The sequence below is a fragment of the Scyliorhinus torazame genome, chromosome 10, assembly GCF_047496885.1.
Source record: "Scyliorhinus torazame isolate Kashiwa2021f chromosome 10, sScyTor2.1, whole genome shotgun sequence".
In the NCBI taxonomy this organism is placed as follows: domain Eukaryota; kingdom Metazoa; phylum Chordata; class Chondrichthyes; order Carcharhiniformes; family Scyliorhinidae; genus Scyliorhinus; species Scyliorhinus torazame.
This window is the reverse complement of record NC_092716.1, coordinates 24,807,842-24,820,010: the sequence shown is the minus strand read 5'-3', so window position 1 is coordinate 24,820,010 and position 12,169 is coordinate 24,807,842. Positions and strand designations below refer to the sequence as shown.

The following is a 12,169-nucleotide window of genomic DNA, read 5'->3' as shown; positions in this document are numbered from 1 at the left end:
ATACTGAAATATCAGCTTACATTATGTGCTCAAGCCTTGAAGTGAGGCTTGAATTTATAACTTTGCATTTCAGAGTCACCGCCACCAATTGAGCCCATTGACACTCTTGGATCGGATAAGGTAACAACCTATGTGTGTATATGTGAAATACGTAAAAATTGACAAGTGGAAATCTATAGTAAACATGTCCACTCCATTCTGCAATTGTACTTTGCCAAAGACTTTCAACATAAATTGAAATGGGACATTACGACAGGATCTCCGAATCAATGTTTAGGAATTATTCTAACTAAGTTTAGTGTCTGTTTTCTATCCTAATGTTTTTTTTTTAATATTTCAGTTTAAAACGTAGCGTTCATTACATCATCTGGAAACTGTCTTGGAGGGATTACTGAGCTTGACAATGTGAGGGAGTAAAAAGTTGTTTAGAATTGAAAGAGCGATGTTCCCCAAAGCACGCTTGGCTAATGAGGTACCTGCTGATGCTCTGTCTACTCCTTCACACTTCAGTGTTCTTGGCTCCTGCTATCCATTTGGACTATTGTTAGGGCAAGTGATTTTGCTGTGGCATTGTCATCCCCATGACAAGTCTTACAAGTTTCTAAATTTGACTACAATGGGTTTTCTACTCCTGCATTGGCCACCTCCAACTCTCACTCCATTCATCTGCAAGATCATGGAGAAAGAAAATGAAAAAATGAAAATGAAAATCGCTTATTGTCACAAGTAGGCTTCAAATGAAGTTACTGTGAAAAGCCCCTAGTCGCCATATTCAGGCACCTGTTCGGGGAGGCTGGTATGGGAATTGAACCGTGCTGCTGGCCTGCGCAGTCTGCTTTAAAAGCCAGTGATTTAGCCCAGTGTGCTAAGATTCGGAGAATGTGATTAACTGGAAAGTTCTTTCGGAAATAGCACAGTCATGGTGGGCTGAATCATTCCCGTTTATGTCATAAGGTTCTATAGATAAAAGTGGAATTGATGGACATTGTGAGCTGACCATCCCAGAACCCTCATGTGATGCATAATTTGTTGTCCAATTCTGTTTACATTCCAGCGAAAATTCTAGTATCGGAGCAACTTGGGGCTGGTTTAGCACAGGGCTAAATCGCTGGCTTTCAAAGCAGACCAAGGCAGGCCAACAGCACGGTTCAATTCCCGTACCAGCCTCCCTGAACAGGCGCTGGAATGTGGCGACTAGGGGCTTTCACAGTAACTTCATTTGAAGCCTACTTGTCACAATAAGCGATTTTCATTTTTCATTTTCATTTCAACTTGAAATCACCATACCCCCAACAAAAAGCAGAACTTTAAACAACAGAGAAGAATTAAAAATCATTCTAATTCTCGATAAGTTTTCTGATTGAATTTTCCAAGTCTAACACAGACTTTATTTGTTCCATGTTACCTTTCACCCTTTGGAGTTACTTGATTTCGGATCTGCTCAGCCTCTGTCCCACCATTAATGGCTGTGCCTTCAGCCATCTAAGCTCTGGGTCATTTCACCTCAATGTTTTCACCTCTCTTACTCCTCTCTCCTCCGTTAAGAGAGCTCCTTAAACTCCACTTTGTTGATCAAGCTTTTGGTCGTTCGGCCTTAATGGCTCCCTTAATCGCTTTGACTCTATGTTCGGTTGACTACTTTCCTGTGAAGCAATTGAGGATGTCCTTACCGCTTTAAAGTGTGCTGCGCTGTCCTGGGACCGTGGAAGGCGCTAGTAAAAATGCGAGACTTTTCCTTTATTTCTTTCCCGGCGAAATGCAAATGATTTGGGAATTGAATTGGATCAGCTGATGCCGGAAGATTCCAGATAATTTAAAGTCAGCAGCTCCACGCGATGGCGCTACAGGAAAATGTATTCGTCAGATTCCGGACATACTTCTCTCTGGGTACAAATTAAAAGCCTCAAGAGTTCGCACGCAGCGTCCAATTTTGTTCAGAGAGGGGTGCAGGTCTGCTTTTTTGTTTCTATGTATTGCTGAAGAGGTTTGTGAACATGGATGTTTTATTTTAAAAATGTCTCTCAGCTGTAAACCATTTTAGAATTTTAATGTCGATATATTCAGAATACATGTCTGCTCATAAAATACACAGTTGCGCTGATATAAGTGTAGATATAGATTCGAATGTGATTTCAGCAACTCAGAACAAATGACGAGTAGGTTTTCTGTGCGAAGTTAAAACGATATATTTACACCAGCAAAACTCTTCAGGGTAAAAGTAATCAATACTTAAAAAAAGAGGAAAATCCTTCAAAATTGCAACGGAATGTCTACGTGTCATCAACGCTATCAAGAAATTGGAAGAAATGAGAGGACGGAGAAATAATGATAACTCACATCGAAACCGACCTGGGCATAATGAGTACAATAACTTGGAACTTTAATACAGCCACATCCTCTGGAAAAAAAATATACTTCTTAAATTTCACAACTGTTTAAAATAAATCACATAAAATATACCTACGCGCGTACGTGAACGTCTTCATATGCACTTATTATTAGTGCTAATTCTGTGATGCCCTCCTTAATAATGCGACAATTATATCCCAGTGTTAGAGCACTGTTCACTATTCACAAAGATGAAGACATGCCTTATCGGAATTCGATTGTCGATGGTATATTTTCTATATGGTGCATGCACCGAGAAACCGCCTGGACCAGAATTTGACCTGGCTGTTTATTTTCTTGAATTTGAAATTGACATTTTCTAAATTTAATTTCACCCAATTTGTTTTTTTGTATATCGGAGCTTTCTGCTGAGGTTATTTTTTTTCGGTTGAAGAATTTGCATTTGGGATCCCTGTTTGTTTGGACTACAATTACAGAGTTAAATAACACCGATAATCCGAGAGGAACAGGCTTTCACCCCAGGTCTGAAATGTCAAGTTTGAAACGTTGCAGTTTCAGCTGTCCAGGACCTCGGGAATAATGCGGCCTGCGGTGGGTCCCACACACCATCCAAACCTCTCCCTCTTTGAACTAGACTACACATGGCAAGGCCTAAACTGCATGTTTTTTTATTTTACTGAATTATACAATATCATGTAGACTCCATACACAGAATAAAGGAACATTTCATGTTGTTCATCTACAAAAAGGTACAAACCAACTCGCCTATAAATCCACATGAATTACATTGGTATACAGTGCATAAGATTACGTTTTTAAAAAGTCAGGTGTCACAATACTGTTATCAAGTCTTTCTCAAAATGCCAAGAAAGACTAAAATATGTATTTTTCCCAATACATATTCAAATTTTAAAAAGGTTAGGATAACTTTTTTTAATTAAAAATTCACGATTTACATTAAATGATGAAAAAAATTATAGGAACGGCAAATATTGCCGACAAACTGCACCGTTGACTTATTTTACAATACTGATCAGTTTTGGAGGCTATGTATGCGGTGTTCTTTATGATGGGTAGCTAAAAAAAATAGAATAAATAGGAACTATTAGATTGAGCTTCGCTGAAAGTGCCTTCACAAATGGTATTTTTCTTTCTCTAGTAATCATCCTGGATTCACTTATTGCTTTAAATAAGGATCCCAATAAAGTTTATAAGGACAAGGACGCACCGCTTCGGTTGATGGAGACACTACTGCAGTGCAAGGCCGCGAGGGAGCATATTCCACTGGTTTTCTATACAGTATCACATTACACAAGGTTTGATATCTTGGTAAGTCACTTGCTGATGATAGTAAGATCCATTAGTTGATGGATGCATTGAAGGGGACGTCATGGCGTTGAAAGAGAAGACGAATTCTTTCCTGTCACACATGCTGGGAGACTGCGAGTGATATCGCGGAATTCCTGTTTAAAAGAAAATGGGGAGAGAGAAAAAACGCACCGAGATGAAGAAATGGCATTCAAGTGAAGCTTCATTAGGAGCCTGTATTTATCATTAAAACGCCAGCCTGGCAATACATTATTTTCAAACTAGGATGTGCAGAGTAACATTAAAATGAAGATTCACATTAGGCCTGCTCAAATACCACGGGAGCCAATTTCACACTGTGAAAACCTCTTCACTGCGCACCTCTTATTAAAATGATAAATTCCACTTAAGGGGTTGATAACGCGCGTGCAATAGAACCCAATAATCAGTCACACCTCACCACCCAATAATGAATTAATCTATGGGATTATATCATGAATGTGTGTCCCTGGGTCTAATGTAATCAGTCAGTTTCACCGACATTTTAACTTTTACACAAAATGCAAATCTGGAACCATTTGACTGTGGAACCTGCGTCCCAGTTTTGTCATCAAGTCGCCTCGCATCTTCTAATCAAGTACACTTTGCACAGAGCGAAGATCTCGCTTTGATTGTTTCACTGATTACTGAAGAAAAGCTGCGGTTGGATACATTTGGCCTTATTTTTCACCCAAATGTGAGAGATGGACTGAGTGTCTAAATCACGTCATTGTGAGCACAGAACCCCATTTATGCCAGTTTCTGACAGAAACAGTGTCCACACACATCAAAACTACTTAGTCCCTCGCTTAAATGAATTCCCCTCGCATGTTCTAATACCTTGAAATTAGTCACGCTCAAAAAACTTAGCGGCCGCATAAATGGATTATTTCCGTTGTATTTATAAGTTGCCCTTGGCCGTATGAACCGACAGACTTCAGTTTCCATACTTTCCCATTACAATGTAATTATACCGCTTGAACTTAATCTGATCGTGCGGCTTAAGTAGCACATTTAATACCATTATACTGCTGGCCATTGTAAGATGCATAAGTTGTATATTTTTAAAATACTTCCAAGAGAAAAAGGACTCGGGATTTCATGTTCCCCATGAAATAGTTGCTGCTTTGATTCACAAAATAGACCCAGTGGCTTTATAACAGATCAGAATCGATTTTATTTTTTTGCCTAATCAGATATTGTACCAGTGCAGTTATTGGTGCACGAATTTTGACCCGCTCATATAGTTTGTGATCGAACTTTAAACGCTGCTCTTAGTTTTAACCTGTTTAAGAGAGCAAGTATTTGACGCTCTCAACGTGCGACATTTGCTAGTGGATCTATTTACGTATTAGAAATCTCTGCCAGAATGCTCACAGAAATGCTAATATAAAAGCAAATCCTCATGGTTTTTCTCAGGATAAGCGGGAATACTGCTAGAGAGTCACCACTCCACCGCCCCCCTACCCACTCACCACCCGCGCCCCACACAAACACACACACCACATTGCAGATTCACACAATTAATCCTGCTCCTGGCGGAGTTGGTATGGGACTAAAACTGCACGCTATGAATCCCCAATGGACGGCTTTTGCGGCAGGGAGTCGCCTCTTTACATTCTGATGTTATTCTTGCAGTGGCGTTGGCACCACAGTAAACACTCGCCCCGCGGGGATGGCATCAAGATGTTTTCTTTGACCACGTTTTAGGAATTTGTTGGAAAAACAAAGGCCGGGTTATCCTTTCAGTGTGTTATTATTCCAGCCCAGCAACCAATTACGTGTGCGGAGAGGAAGCAAAAACAACTGACTTCCTTAACTTAATGACACTTTTGAAACCCTTCTGCAAGACACCAGCTCAAAGTCGCATCTCCATCAATTCCCTAATGAATCTTACTGGTGTATAGACTCCGAACACAATTTGCCCGCTGAGGTGGTTTATGTGTATGTCTGGGGGGCGGGGGGTGGGGGGGAGATTCCTTTTTTTTGCAGTTTTTTAAATCAATGTGACCAAATCAAGTGAGATTTCAATCGCCACGTTTATACAGCGACTCTCTGCCAGATCTTGTGAGCATTAGAATTGCTTCCTACAAAAGTAACTAGCTTGTTTTTTTGATTTGGAAATAGTGCAAATAATTAGTTGAAATCTTATTTAACCCATTGCTCTCACTACATGGCTTGAGCACCAGGAAATGTATTTTTATTTCCCCCCTGTTATTGATACTCTAAGATTTTTCTGTATTTCTGCGGTTTGACCTGGAACATAACCCCGACGCACACCAATAAATCGAAAAGAAATGCTGGGGTTCTAGATCTGGATTAATTCGCCCTAACCAGTATGTAGCACGATCTGTTTCTCCATCACCACTTGGTACCGTCCACCCCAATATGTGCACATTCTTAAAATTAGATTTACCACCGAATAATAGATTTCTGTTTTGTAGATATAATGGAGAGCACCTCCTGCAGTATATCAGCATAAATACATTTGCTTCTGTCTATGTGTAATAATAAAGCGCTGTACCTTGTATATCAGTAGCATTGTGGCTATTTTGATGTAAATAGGACTGGTCTAGGGGGTGCGCCTGCAGGTTTGAAGTTAGATTCGCTGACGGGTTGCAGGGTGATAGAGACTGCTGTTTGATGTAAGGGGCCCCGTTGTTGAGTGCCGAGGCCGTCGGGGCCCACGCTGAAGCCGAGGTCGTGTACATGGAGTGAGGCTCCATTACCCCAGCGCCGGTCAGCAAGGGAGAGGCGGGCACCGAGCTGTCGGCGTGGTTCGGGTAATCTCCCACGGATGACCCGGTACAGCTTCCCATATAATGGCCGTTGTTAGTCGAGAGGTGATGTCCCGATAAACCAATGCCATCCACGTTGTTGGGCAGATGTCCATTCATCATGCCAATGCTAGTGTCCAGGGAGAGGCTGTTAGGGGCGCAGGAGATGGGTCCTCTGGACCCTTGGAAGTTGTAGGCGTCTGGGATGTGGTTGAACCCCAATCCATTCATCATGCTGTACATGGGCTTCAGGGCTTGGCACTTGCGGCGAAAGCCTCTGGGTCGGCGTCGGAAGGAGCCCTCCTCGAACATGAACTCGCTGGCGGGGTCGATGGTCCAGTAGTGGCCTTTGCCCGGTCTGCCCAGACCCTTGGGCAGTTTGATGAAGCACTCGTTCAGGGAGAGGTTGTGGCGCACCGAATTCTTCCAGCCTTGGTAGGAGCCCCGAAAAAAGGGGAAGCGGCTCTGGAGGAACTGGTAGATCTCGCTGAGGGTCAGCCGCTTGGTGGGGGAGCTCTGAATGGCCATGACGATGAGGGCGATGTAGGAGTAGGGCGGCTTCTCCGGGCGCCGGATGCCCGCGTTGCTTTTCTTCGTCTTGGTGGTGGAGATGGCCGATTCCATCACAGAGGTCTGATTGTTGGCTTTCTCGGTGCCAGTCGACATGGGGCTGCTCTGGGCCGTGCTGTGAGCCGCCGGCTGCTGAACCTCGGCCGTCATTTGTGGGACGATCCTCACGCAGCAACAAGACAACTTAAAGCGAACTCGCCGGCAACAAATCACTCCGAGCTTTGAGTCAACTCCTCCGACTCTTCCACACGCCCAAAACGTCAAACTGTTTCAAAATGTCAAAGAAAATACTTTCTATTTTTACGAGAATGTTTCTCTCTATATATATATACCGTTTCTTTATATCTATATATAGCTTTTATATCCGGATCTTCCAAACGTTTTCTGAATGCAGTTGTGGGTCTCTCTGGGGGAGGGAGCACTTCTTCCTTCCTCGGCCCACTTTATTCCTCCGACTCTGCGAGTTTTTGCAGCGGTCGCCTGGACGGGGAGTAGCTTTTCATCGCAGTTGTCCAGGCATCTGCCACGCCAAAGAGATCGCGTTTACTTATCTCTTGTCATCATGCGTCTCGAAACCTCTCGACTGTCAAGACGTAAAGGGAACCAGGAACACCCCGCTCCGACCCCCCCCCCCCTCCCACCTCGGTCAGGACTGGTGGGCTGTTCAAGCGCTTCAACACCCGCCTTCATTAGTAATTTGATGTGGGCTCTGTCTTTCTCCACGGAGCTGAAGCCAGATTTTCTGGGGGAGGGGAGGGGGGAGGGGACCACTATATACTACATAACTGCATACACACAAATTAATATTAAATGCAGTTGATCGATAAAAGCCAACCTTGACTAAAGGTCCATTCTAAACCTCGATTAAGATTTGAAAGCGACAGGAACTGGATAGAATTCCTCTCTTTTTACCAAATTATTTGCTTGAAAAAGAAAAAAAAAGCCAATCATTTCAGCTAAACAAATGTCAGCCCGGTGAGCGAAGTGGGAGCGGGACAGGACAGAGTGAAGATACAGGGTTGGCGGTCTATTTTTAAAAAAAAATTAAGGTGAAACCTGATAATAATGTATCTATTGTGTCTTAAGGACCAGTTTATATTTTTTTGAGGAATCGTTGATAATAAATTAGTATTGGATTTTCTCCTATTTAATATGTGGATCAGACACACATTTCGTCCCTTGTTTGAGAGCAGATGTTTAATAGACAGGAACATGTACAGGATGTTTATACAAAAACAATATAAACATCTGCAATCTGCTCCTTTAAAGAAAATTCTGTGAAATCCCATCTAATACTGTTTCTTTTCTGTTCCTTATAAAATGCTCCTTGTAGCCCCACGCCTGACTGTTTAGTTATTCTTTATATATGTATATAGATACATAAGTTAGTACAGGCTGAATTGTGCCCAGTTTCTGGCCCACAGACTTTGCACCCCCCCCCCCCCCCCCCTTCCCACACACACACACACACTGTCACTGCGAGGGAGAGGGGGAAAAGTAACGACTGGAATGAGCAGCCCCGGCGCCTGGCATCGTTTGCGATAACGTGTCGCATCTCTACAAGCGGCTACCCAAGGTAAGGGGACATCGCAAGTATCTCCGCGTTTCTTTCATGTAAAGTGAAAGCTTTTACATGATTAGAAGCCAAGTGTGAGAGAGACGAGCTTTGATTCGGCGTCGTGTTTTAGAGAGTGCCATTCTTGCTGTTGGTTCCCAGATTTTATTAAGATGAACTACAGAAGCAAACGCAGGCGACAAGTCCAGACGGCGCCTGGAATTCTGATTCCCCCCCCCCCGTCTCTCCGGTAAGATCACGGAATTTAAAAAAATAACATAAGCGTTGAATTTCTCAGCAGGCTGGGATTACGCGTTGGAGGAGATAGTTTTTACGTTATTTGATGCAGATAAAGTTGTAAATCTCAGCCCCCCCCCCCATTGTTGCACATCAAATTTTGGCGAAAATTATGATCTTGTAGGGAATTTGCACCTATTCTCCGCTGGGAGTTAAATCTGAATTAATATACGTTGCACTTTAGAAATTCTGGAACTGATTTGCCTGATTTTAGCAGTGACAAGGAGTGTTTGCCGAAATCTCAGCGATTTAATATAAACACACTAAACACACTTTTGTGATCAGGGCCGCCAATTGACTTGCAAAAGCGATTTTCAACAAATATATATCACATTCCTCATTAATGCGTTGACCCTATTCGGAGGGGTACCATCGTATTGAACGTTTTACACTGAGTTTTGACGCCGGTCAGCACGCAATATAACACCGCAATATTGGAACAAAGATACCCTCCAAAAGACCACCACATCCCCAAATGCGACCTGGTTGCAAAGAGCCAGTTTAGTTTTTTTTAAGTGATAGAAAACAATAATATACTGTACCGACTTAAACAACAGAGTGCCTCCTGCCATGTGACAAAAGGAAATTTGGTCATTGCAAAAGGAAAGCAAAATGAAAAGAATCAGCAGAACGACTGATATTGGAAAGCGGCGGTGGTGGCGGTGGGGGAGCTAAAACTCTAAGACCAGCAAATATGCTTCTTCTTAAAACCCCAATGGCAAGTTGGATAAAGGTAAATCTATAAACTTGCTGCATTCCTCTTTAAACCTGGACGAGGAAGCTCTTAAGTCTAGTCTTAGCGCTCCCAGTGGAAAGTCAAATTAGAAAGTGATAAACGCACAGTGCATTCAAGTTACATATTTGTCTCAACAGTCCATGGATTCTTTTCTGGGTGCTTGAGGTTCATTATCGAATGAGCTTCCGATCTATTACACTTTCAGCATTTGCCTGATAGAGTGTGCGCCAGTGCCTTTTTAAAATCATAAATAATGCTATATCGATCTGTCGAGTGACTGTACTTTGATGATATTCACACGCCTTAACCCATATGCACACATCCATTGGGAGAATTGTTAATCGTGATTTATTTCCTGTAAATAAGAAATAGACCCCGACCAACACCTCAACTTGTAAGATTTGATTGTTAATGTTAAAATCAATTCCGATTTCACGCATTTGGGTACAATAATATAAAATATTAGCACAAGGAAATTAAATAAAGTACATGCTATCGAGCTGTCCTGCCTTAGTGAATTGGCCAATTGAAAGTACCATGTTATAATATACAGTTACATTTTGTTATTGTGTATCTTGAGGCAATCGATGCAGATAGACATGGTGCCGCCTTATCTTCGTTGGAACATAGGAAAACAGGAATGGGTATTATAAATTCGAATTACTGTGATAAACAATGCATATATAATATATATTGGTGTGTATATATATATATATATTCCAATGGTTTAGTTTTTGGATCTACTTTATTCTACAAAGCGCAGATTGGATAAATAAAAGTAATTAAGTCTACCTGTGGAGAAAGAAAGCTAACCATCTGAGACCGTAGCTAGTGGAACGAACTCAGTCCTCAAAAGAGGATTAAAATGCATATCGGTGAAGTGATCAAATGTCATTTTTTTCTGATGCTCGTAGTATATTTTTCAAAATCTATTAAAGTTAAAATGCGTATCAAATGTAGGTCAAATAATATTTTCGAAAGAGGAATTAGTTCGATTCCAGGTGTAAAGTACTGATACAACATTGAAGACAAGACTGCTTACACCTTTTCGAATTTAAACAACCTGAAATTATACCACTACATGTTTTTAAAAACGTGTTCTCAGTTATAAAATCGCCTCTTTCGGAACACCGGTGTTTAATATTTCCCAATCCCATCCTCTTGGGGCAGTTTGATTCTGCCGCCTTCGACCACGGTCGCCCATTAAAAATCAGTTTCCGTTTGAGATCAAATTCGGCAACAGTCATGTCGGGACAATTGCATTCGAGATTGCACATCGGGCGCAAATAAAATTAATACAAGGGGTACTGTGCTCCACGAAGACCCAGCTTTCGGTTAAGTTATTGTAAACAGGCTGCGTAACCAGTGACCCTGTTAGCCGGGGCCAGGCGTTTATCAGCACTCAGGACTGAGGTAGAGGGAGCCGGGACCACCCACGGCTGGAATTAAGGCACGCGTGTGCCCCGTTCCACTCCCTGCTTTTAATTAGCCTCTCCCTCCCCGAGATCACCTTCGACAGGGATCATTTTAAAATGCACAAGCCCTCCCTTACACAAAACTTCAGGGTAGCCATGGAAATTGATCTCTCAAAGTTTATGCAAGGCGAGGGGGTAGTGACAGGAGTAATTCCATCAACTGTTAAAAGTTTCTCTCCCCGCCACCCCCACCACCACCACCCCCGCCCCCCAAGGTGATGACAGAATAATGTAGTGTCTTCATAATGGACGCACAGGGACGGTTCGTGAGCATTAAAGTAAAACAAAAAACATGTATATTCCATCTATTAATGCGCGGTTTGGAAACGAGTGATACATTTTGAGTTGTTGAATACTGTTGCCTTTTGTCTATTACTATTATCCATCTGTCAGTCGGGAGTAATATGGGGAGCGAAGAGGCACATAAGAGCATTAGAGCAAGCATGGCCCGTGCATTTTGTCCAGGAGTGTGATTATGAAGGCATAGGGAGGTCGTTCTAAACAATGTCAATATTGTGATGTACAGTGTAATAAATGACTGTGCGGTAAAACGTTGAAAGCAGTAAAGGTGTTTTCCTGGCTGCTTTATCACGCATTACTTCTCGCAATCGTTTAATTTAGTTGTATATAATCCGCGCAAGAACAACGCCAGAAAATTGACCAGAGGAATCCATGCATTAGGCTGCAAAGACTGGCCGGCGCATGATATCCTCTGAATTGGACTTTAAAAGCTGAGAGATTAGGGTATGCCTTGACGTGGAGGAGATGCTCCTTCAGTTCGGCTGTGCTTTCTGATGATTTAGGGTTGGATATCAGGGAGAAACCGTACTGATATGTTAATATAATTTAAGTTTCTGCAACAATACAATAGGAGAACCGAATGTTAATTGTTAAATGCACTTGCCATGGCAGGAAGGAATGTGCCGCATACGGAGGTGGTGGTGGTGGGGAGGGGATGGGGGGGGGGGGGGGGGGGGGTAAGCTTCTGCAATATGTTGCAAAATATCATCTCAAATTGAGCAGAAGCACATTGTTTGCATTGACTTCATACGCACCTAGCTAT

The 12,169-nt window shown here is 42.4% G+C and overlaps 1 protein-coding gene across 1 annotated transcript; it reads right to left on the bottom strand.

Annotated features, from left to right (window-relative positions):
- Window positions 1-2,028: 2,028 nt before the first annotated feature.
- foxf1 (forkhead box F1) lies at window positions 2,029-7,610 on the bottom strand. Its single transcript, XM_072517877.1, has 2 exons — window positions 6,221-7,610; window positions 2,029-3,812 (listed from the first exon to the last, which is right to left on the bottom strand). Exons 1-2 carry the CDS (start codon window positions 7,191-7,193, stop codon window positions 3,652-3,654), a joined length of 1,134 nt encoding a protein of 377 aa, XP_072373978.1. The 5' UTR covers window positions 7,194-7,610; the 3' UTR covers window positions 2,029-3,651.
- Between the last annotated feature and the right edge of the window lie 4,559 nt (window positions 7,611-12,169).

Coding starts and splice junctions, on each gene's coding strand:
- foxf1 (XM_072517877.1), bottom strand. CDS start 7,193: ATGACGGCCGAGGTTCAGCAGCCGGCGGCTCACAGCACGGCCCAGAGC. Junction 3,813..6,220: donor CAATGCTACTGATATACAAG/GTACAGCGCTTT, acceptor TCTTTTAAACAG/GAATTCCGCGATATCACTCG.